Raw genomic sequence first — 9,401 nt, forward strand, 5'->3', positions numbered from 1 at the left:
ATAGTGGTTACGGTTCATTTCACTGGGATCTTAGGGCCACTCCTAATCAGGGAGGTCTCTTTACAATGCTTTTGATGGCAGCTACTTCCAAATGGAGAACCATTTGTTTGCAGTGACTTGTCTCATGGGAAAGCCTCTTTCTTCAGCATCAGCATGAAGTCACAGAGAGATGAGAGACTTCTCCATGTGGCAGATTCCTTGTAGACAATGGGCTCATTATGAGGAACAGTTCAGAGCAGCTTCTCTGTTTTCAACACTTTTGAACATTTTAATATATAACAATAATTTGGGGGGGGTTGTTTTGTTTTACAGGTACACAAAATATCTTACTGCATTGCTGTAATTATTCCCTGTGACTCATTCAAATTCTCAGTGAAGTAAAAAAACAACAACTTACCCTAAAATTCATTTTTGTTGTTCATGTTTGATTTTATTTTTGCATTTGTAAACGCAGCTTAAACTTTTGTGTTTTTGTCTTTGTCATTTGATAGGATGATGAAGTGGTTCTGCAGTGCACTTCTACTGTTCAGAAAGAACAACAGAAATTGTGCCTTGCTGCAGAAGGGTTTGGCAACAGGCTCTGCTTCTTGGAATCCACATCAAATTCTAAGGTACCACAAGCCATGTTACTCTAATGCTGATCTAAACATTCCTGACCTACCAAGGTTTCTTCTTGTATGATGTTACATGATTGCTTCTGAGATATTAATCTATAGCTTGATATATTCCACTATGTAGTTTCTATATAGACAAATAATTTGAAGGTAAAATACCAAAAAGCCAAATTCTGAATACTTTAGAATACAAAAAAAAAAAAAAAAGTTTGAGGAGGAATGGCATCAAGGGAGATTTGTATCATGAGTTATGTTCCAAATCTGATAAGGCTGCTTTATTTTTAAAGCAATAATAAAAATTTCTTCAAATGATATTCATGAAGACCATATGTTATATCTGGAGGCTTGTTATTTCATTGATGAATGTGTGTAGAAAAGGCATGAGTGCGATTAATTTGTCTTACTTCCTTTTGGGATTGCTAGATTAATCTTGCCAAGGTACTCAGAGCTGACAGGTTAACTGAATAAAATATTATCCAATTGATATTTTGCCCACATAGTATGTCAGGGCATTTTAGTGATTAATATGGCAGCCATTGAAACATGGTGGTGCAAGAACAATGGTACCTTTTCCATTTAGCCTGCAATCCTGTGCACATTTTAACTCTGAAACTCTCCTTGTGTTCAGTGGGATACAAGCACCTTTACATTGTGCTGAACTTGAACTAAAGTATATCCCTGACTGAAGACAATAGCTATTGTTATAATCCCGTGTGATGTAATCCTGAAAGCAGCTCTGGGTCAGAAGCCATAGTTCCACAGGTGTAAGATGGAGCTCTTCCACCAGGCCTTCAATTAAGGAGCCTCCACCATTATCAACAACAACTGACATTTATAGAGCCCTGGCCCTTGGTTTGCTATTGACAGCCTGTGCCTGCTGATTATATCTGGGAAAGATCAGCGAGCTGAACATCTAGATAATGTCAGCTATGCTGCCATATGGTTTATGGGCCCGGGTCACTTTCATGACCTGTGTGCCAATTGCTGCTGCATTCCTTTCTTTTTGCTTTCCCCCCTCGTTATCATTGACCTTGTAGCCTGCCTGTATAGTGTCTTCCCATCAATTAATCGTGTGACTAGTTTCGTTTCCCAGCCTCGGCTCAAACTGCCCTGGTCCTCCTTCCCGCCCGCGGGAGTCAGGCCGATTGGCCCATAGGTGTGTGTGGGGGTACATTTGAATACCCTATATCACTCTCAGCTTTCTGTGTAGTAGTTATTCCTAACAGTGCTTATGTTTCTGCAACCATAGTACTAGCAATAAAGTATAACCTTCAAAGAAGCGTGTGCTCCGTTGTTTGACTGTGAGTCCTGACATTCTGTTAGGAATCCTACTATCCCTACTTCCTCACATATCTCAAGCTGAGATGAGTGAAGATGAGGAGAAAACTGCCCCTACGACGACGGCGAGTGAGGTTCCTGTCTGTTTCTGGGGTCACTGCATGCTCATAACAATACCAAGGGTGGCTTCTGACTTTCTGGAGCAGCCTGAGGAATATCCTATGTAATTGGGATAACTTCCATTGATATTGATTGGTATATCCATAAAGATTACAACCTAAGCATTGCCTTTTGTCAGGTCTTGAAGGAACTCTCCCAACAACACTCTCTTGGCAGTGATTTGTTTATAGAGAGTCTGTGTCAGAACTGGCTCCCTTGGTGCCAGTTCTCATATTATACATCATTCAAACAACCCCCCCAAGGGCCAGTCCAATCACAGCCGTACATCCAGCCCACCAAAATCTGTGGTGCATCACTACCCCTCCCCCAGCACCTGCAAGCCTACGGTTGCATTATCTAGCAGTGTCTGTACTCAAGGCCAAGCACACATACTTCCCACTATGAGGAAAGCCCCACATGGTCACAGTTACAAGCCAGCGCAACTCTCAGCAAAACACCTCCACACAGGCCCTCCCCACTCCCCCCCCCCATTCCCAGCTAGAATGAAATGAGACTGAGATACAGATACCAAAGCCAGATCATTAACAAACACAGGACAAACGAGGGCCTGTCATTCCATTAACATTCACAGGACAAACACAGGACACCTTCTTCACTGCCTGTCATTCCAAACCCCTCCCTGAGGTATTGCCCTAGTTTTTGCTCATTTCAAGCACAGGCAAAAGATCCCCTTACAAGGAAATCTAGGAGTGTATGTGTGTGAGTTGAATTAGCACATGTACTCTGAGTATTTCTAGTACTAGTGGACCACAGGCAGGAAAACTACAGATGTATGGAAGGTTTTAAGTAGTTTGGAATTCTTTTATCCACTAGTCCTTTTGGTCCCAGAGCTGCGGTGGCTCAAGTGGTTAAGACGCTGAACTGCAGGCTGTGGAAGGTCAGTAGTTCAGCGGTTCAAGACCCGGGTGCCGCAAGACAGGGTGAGCTCCTGTCTCTAGTTCCAGCTCCTGCCAACCTAGCAGTTCGAAAGCAAGAAATTGCAAGTAGATAAATAGGGACCACTTCGGTGGGAAGGTAACAGCGTTCCGTGCGACTTGGTGTTTAGTCATGCCGGCCACATGACCACGGAAACGTCTTCGGACAGCGCTGGCTCTTCGGCTTTGAAACGGAGATGAGCACCGCAACCCTAGAGTCGGATTCGACTGGCTTTCGAGCAAGGGAACCTTTACCTTTTGGTCCCACTTTGAACTCATTGTATCCTCCTCTGGTTGAAAGCTTTACTAGAAGCAGGTGACTCTGAAACAGGATTGCTCCAACAACAAAGCTGATCTTGTAGTGGTTGGCTATGCAAGGGGAAGGGGATCTAGGTTCTTTACAGTGATTCCCTCACCATGAAACAGTTCCTCCTGTCTCTCGTCAGCACATGTAGCCATTTCTGCTGTTCCCCAGTCCTCATGCAAATGATGCAAAACTGCAGTGTCCTCATTATATGGACATAGCTGGGTCTATTGCTCCTGTTGATGTATATATTATTCATATACTTAATTTTTAGTAATTTGTTGGTTCCTCTGAAACTGCAGTTTGTAGTATGGAATTCTGTTGCACAAATGAAAAAGTTAAAAATTTCACCCAAATTACTCAAATAACTTTTTTTGGATTCTACTAAAGATAATCGTTGAGAGCAATAAAGAGTACAACAATTAACAACTGCTCATAAGTGCTTATTGCATATAAATTAACTGCAGCCCGTATTCTTATTGCCAAATATTGGAAGCAAGAGGGTACTCCCTCTAAGAAAGAATTAGTATGTAAAGTACTGGAGGTGGTCGAAATGGATAAGTTGACTATGATATTGCATAATAGAGATGTTACGATGTTTAACCAGAGATGGGAAAAATTTTATAAGTGGATAGATAATAATAATAACAAATTATATTCATATCTATGTATAACTCTTAAATCTGTTGTTATTATTTTGTTGTTATCACGCATTCTATGTACAACCCCCTTTGAGGGCATGTTGAAAAATCACAAATAAATAAGTTAAAAAAATATATATAAGTGCTTTCTCTGTTGCGATTCCCACCTTGAAGAATGCCTTGCATGAGGTTGGGGCACTCCCACACTTTTGTCATTCCGTATGACAAATGGCATTATTCAGGAGGGCTTTTCTGTAAAGGTAATAGGGTTATACTATAGCACAATGGTTCAAGAAGGTACTTTAGGCTTCAATTAATTGTGCAGTTTGATCCAGTGTGGCCCAGCTTCTAATTTATCCAGTTTTTTTGTAACAGAGAGTTTTGATCACACTTCCCCCCCCTTAACACGCTTCAATGTGCTTTCACCCCATGCTTGATTGATCAGATGCAGCATTCATGGAGTGGGGCGGTCAGGCAGGTCTTTTTAAACCATTTGTCTTTTGAGCATGCACATAAGTGTGTATGGGAAGCAGCGCTTCAAACTCCTGGCAGAATGGTGGCAGCTGGTGGCCAATGGGTTTACTGCTGGAGGCTTCTAGGATATGTAGTTCAGGGTGAAGGAAGTGTTTTTGAAACTGCTTTTGATAAAATCAGTGTTTCAAATGTTTCAAAGGCAGGGGGGAGAGAATTGAGAAACTTCGCCTTGTGTCCTGCATGCTGTTGGTGTTTTTATTTAAATCTCAGAGTGAAGTTGGAGTCACTGGCATTGCTCTCAGACTGCCCACCTCCCTCCCTATTTGAAAAAACGCATCACGTAACCCCTTCCCCATCCTGTGGCTGAAAAACACAGAAGTTTTTAAAAAAGAAAATGCAGTTTTGAGAAGATTCTGTGTGTGTGAGAGAGAGAGTGAATGGGGGGGGAGAGAGAGGTATGAATATGCAGTTATGTATAACTCACTAACTGCCTAAAAAAAAGCCCCAAACAGAAGGGAATGTTCAGACTTCACAAGTGGCTTGAGAGTGTGATGGATTGATCAAACATCTGGAAATGTGAGGGGAAACTGCATGCACAAGGAAAGACTTGACTTTCCCCAGTGCCAAATAACTCCAGCTCAAAGGCAGGTCAGACTGGGGTGCCCACAACTGGGGAAAGTAAGACAGGTGTTGCTGTCTGGATGTGCATTTTAAATTTGGAAGGGAACAGCAATGACACCAGATCAAACAGCACATCTGATCACAGCCTATATAGGGAAAGGAACCGTAGACTATACCACTACGGATGTATTATCTGTTTGCTGCATGTTTTACTCTGTTGTTGCTGCATTGTTTTCTACTGACATAATACATTTTTCAGCATTATATCTGCAATCTGGATCATGTCTAATATGCTATGTTTATTTGAATTTTTGTAATCTTATCCCATTGTTTCTTAGATATCTCTTCATATTGATTGAATCAATTTACACTTTGGAGTCTGCTTTGAGTTATAGTGAGAAAAAACAACTAAAAATGTGATAAAATGTTGAACAATGCTCCCTATTTGTGCACAGACAGCTGCAGTTATCCATGGAGTACCTGATTTTCTTTTTTGGATGAAGTTTTATATTTTGGTGGTAGAAGGAAATATATGCAAAGAATCTAAAAGATCTTCAGATGTGATTAGAATTGAAAATATTCAAATTTTCTTCATATAATTTTTTCCAGGACAGCTTTAATTAAATATATTATTTCCTGTATGGTGCAGATGAATTTTCAGTGGGTTATCATTCTGGATGTATTATTCATCATAATAAAAATTAATTGGAATATTAATGATTCATTGTAATAGCAGTGATCCTGATGAATTCCTGTTCACCCGTAACTGAATCATTCCTAAAGATTAAAATGTGCCAGAAATAATAGCAATAATTTCAGGATTTTAAAAATGTCCGCTTTAATACATAACTTATAACAAAACAAACTCTAACAAAACAAACTCATTATTCGTGATACTAGCCTAAATCTAACCACACAGTAGAGAGGGGTCTATGGAAGTTCACCAGTTCCTTCCATTCTGCTGCAGCCCAATTAACCTGAAATTTTGTTCCAAGGAGGTTAGCTTCTGGAACAACTTAGTGGAGGTCTGCATTGGGAGGGTAAAATTAGCAAAAATCTGTACCCCTTCTTATAAAATCTAAAGTTTGGGAAAGGGAGAGACCTCAGCAGGGGGTATACTCTAATATAGGCCCTTCCAGTCCACATTCAGACTGGTTTTCTCTCAGTTGCTTGTGGGTCTGATAAGAGCCCTGGGTGTGGGCAAGTTCTAGCTCATGGGCTGTATGTTTGAAATGTCTGCTCTATAAGCTTTACAGTGTTTCCTGAGGCCCTGATTCAGAAGCCCTCTCTTACTTTTTAACAACCTAAAGCTTACAAGGACAGAAATTTGGTCCATGAGAAGAAAAGCAGCATGCAGACAATTAAAGAGCAGCACTGACACCATCTTCTGTACAAGCTACTAATACTTTGAGCCAATTTTTCTGTTTATGCTATGCCTTTAAATTTATCATTTTGTGTTTGTATGGAAAGTGTTGGGCTTGAAGGACATGTGCTCAGGTGCACATTCTCCAAAGCCAGTTGCTCATCCCCAGAACATTTAATCTGTGATCATAGATTTTTCTTTCCCAAATTAATACTTTTGCAATGAGGTGGTGGAAATTGTGCTTGTTGAATGTTCCTCCAATGATGTGAATGGGGTAAGTGCCCCCTTTTCAGTGTTGAAGGGACAGCCCCTCCAACACAAACCTCAGACCCATCCTGTTAATCTTCCTCTGGGCTTTGACCAGACTCCTCATTCACTTTCTTCCTTGATTTTCTCACCCGGGTCTCTTCCATATTCTGCACATCTTCTCTGCTTTCTCCATTGGGATCAGGCTGAGAGAAAGGAAGTGGCTGCTTTTTCTAATCCTAACAGAGGAAGACAAGGAGATGGTTTTGTAATGTCTGGTATCCATCCTTTGTGGATTTATTTATTTAAATATCCTATATCTTTCCTACTCTTCACAATGGCTCAAGTGTTTCATTTTGGTGGTTAAGTCTCCTTCCTCTTTTAATAGCAGCTTGTATCAAATAGTAATTTCTACTGATACTAGGAATTTCTATCAGCAAAGCATGGTTTTCTCACCTCTTCCCTCCCACCTTAAAAATTAATGCATTTATAAGTTTTTGTGGCCAGAGTCTACTGTCTCTTTACTAGGCCTCCCCTCAATGGGTCAGAACTGCATACCAGAGTTAGCATCTGTGAGGTTTTAATGTCAATGACAGCAGCACCGGATGAAGGCCATTGTGGTATTTTACTAGTGTTTTAATTGTACTAATTGTGTATATTGTATTTTTATCAAATTTGATGTAACCCGCCCTGAGCCTGACATGCAGGGAGGGCAGGATATAAGTCGAATAAAATAAATAAATAAATAAATATGTCAGACAGAGAAATAAATAAAGCAGGGAATGCAAAACAGAAACAACAGGTTTAAAGTGGATTTAGGAGACCCAAGTAAATGCAAAGGTTGAGATAATTGTCAGGACAAAATATTTGAATAAATCACAGTATAACTAAGTCAACAAAAAGGGGGGAAATACTACTGTTTGACAGGTGGTAAATAAAAAACTTTAGTCCACAATGAAATCTGAAAAAGAAGACCAAAGGATAAAAAAACAACACCCAAGATCACTGCAGTGTTGGGAGAAAGGATAGCATTCTCACTGGAGAGAAATATATGTATACTAGGAAAAAGGGCCATTGTGGAAATAAATACAACGGCCTCTAGAAAGAAGCTCTGGGCGAGTGCCCTGGCCTTGGACACTCAGTGTCAATTTGCTGTGGTGACCTCATCAGGGTATAATGACACTGAGTCCACCATTTTCTCCAGAGGAACTGATTTCTGCTACCTAAAGAACAGTTGTAATTTTGAGTGATCTCCAGACCTCACCTGGAGATTGGCAACGATGGTGCCCCAGAAGGGAATAGTTGGTTTGGAGGGTAAAGTCTATGGCTTTGTACCTGTCCGAGGTCCCACGCCTCCTGAAACCCCCTCCTCTCCAGGCTCCATCCCTCACCTCTCCAGGAATTTCCCACCTGGAGTTGGCAACCCTATCTCCTTTCCAGCCAATCATCAACCTACCTTTATTTCCACCTCACTCTTCAGCTTTCCACCCTCCACACACCTGCAGCCTCTCCCGTGCTCTGAAACCCTGACTGCTCCGTCACATTGGCTGTCATATGGGGGCTACCTCAGCAGCATATAAGGATACAGAGCCCACCATTTTCTCCAGGGGAACTGATCTCTGCCATCTGGAAAGCAGTTGTAATTCTGAGTGATCTCCAGCCCTCACCTGGAGATTGGACGCATTTACCTCAGAACAGCAAAACTGTTTAGAATGTTAGAGGCAAAAGCCAATCAAGTTGCATATGCAAACGACCTCTGTGTTCCGAGGCAAAGGCCAATGAGGCTGCATATGCAAATAACCTCTGTGTTCTGACTGGCTATGGGGGGGAGAGGAACAGCAAAATGTTTAGAATGTTGGAGGCAGGCTTCAGGCAAAGCAGCCAGTGGATAGGGAGACCCTCTGAATGACAGACCAGAGAGCAAACGGATTTTGGAGCGTGTGGAATGTTCTAGAGAAGTGGCACCACCATTCGGCTTTTATTTATAAGGGAGATATATGATGCTGTTAAAGTGCTGCACTCAATTTGCCAGCAAATTTGGAAAATGCAACAGTGGAGACTCTCTTTAAGTCGGGCAGTGAAAAGCAAATTGGAACAACCCCTATGATTGAAGGCAAGAATTTAAGCAGAACAGTCCTGGAAAAAGGAGGATGGACTTTGTTTTGAGATGGCCAGTTCCTGATACAGCAGGATGGTGCCACAGGGAAGAAGAAAGTGGAAAACAGCAATGGAAGAGAAAGTGAGATTGTGTAATATCTACTGAGGGAGACTTATTGTTAATTTGCTTTTAATGGTGGAGGGGAAAATAATGGTTAAATGAGATGCCATTGTTCTCTGTAATTTGTGTCTAAGTTAAATAGCGATTTTCCTGGACTACTCTTCATATAGTCAGATTTGTTGGGATGTTTTTCCAAGATATGATGAGGATTGATCACTCTCAATGTTAAAGAAAGCTTTTTATTATTGTTAAGCAAATTTTTTACAAGCTGTATTTGACCTCCAACCCTTGGGTTTTTAGTGGGTTTTCTTTTCTTTCTCCTATAGTGTGTAGATTCCCTCCCTAATTTTCTTGTAGTTTTGAGTAAATGATAATAAAAAATCCCCTACAGGGGGCCATTTAAAAAAAAAGGAAAACGCAACAGTGGCCACAGGATTGGAAAAGGTCAGTTTACATTCCAGTCCCAAAGAAGGGCAATGCCAAGGAATGTTCAAGCTATTTCATAATTGCACTCATTTCACACGCTAGCAAGGTCATGCTCAAGATCC

At 41.1% G+C, this 9,401-nt stretch overlaps 1 protein-coding gene across 1 annotated transcript in view; it reads left to right on the plus strand.

Annotated features, from left to right (window-relative positions):
* Positions 1 to 491: 491 nt before the first annotated feature.
* Positions 492 to 9,401, plus strand: part of LOC107120023 (ryanodine receptor 2-like) — a gene marked incomplete at both ends in the record, with an annotated part of 282,869 nt that continues 273,959 nt past the window's right edge. The window contains one exon of the mRNA XM_015422666.1: positions 492 to 611. Coding sequence (XP_015278152.1) covers positions 492 to 611 — 120 coding nt within the window. The remainder of the gene's footprint in view (positions 612 to 9,401) is intronic.

This window comes from Gekko japonicus, unplaced genomic scaffold (assembly GCF_001447785.1).
Source record: "Gekko japonicus isolate JY-2015 unplaced genomic scaffold, Gekko_japonicus_V1.1 scaffold2167, whole genome shotgun sequence".
NCBI classification, from domain to species: domain Eukaryota; kingdom Metazoa; phylum Chordata; class Lepidosauria; order Squamata; family Gekkonidae; genus Gekko; species Gekko japonicus.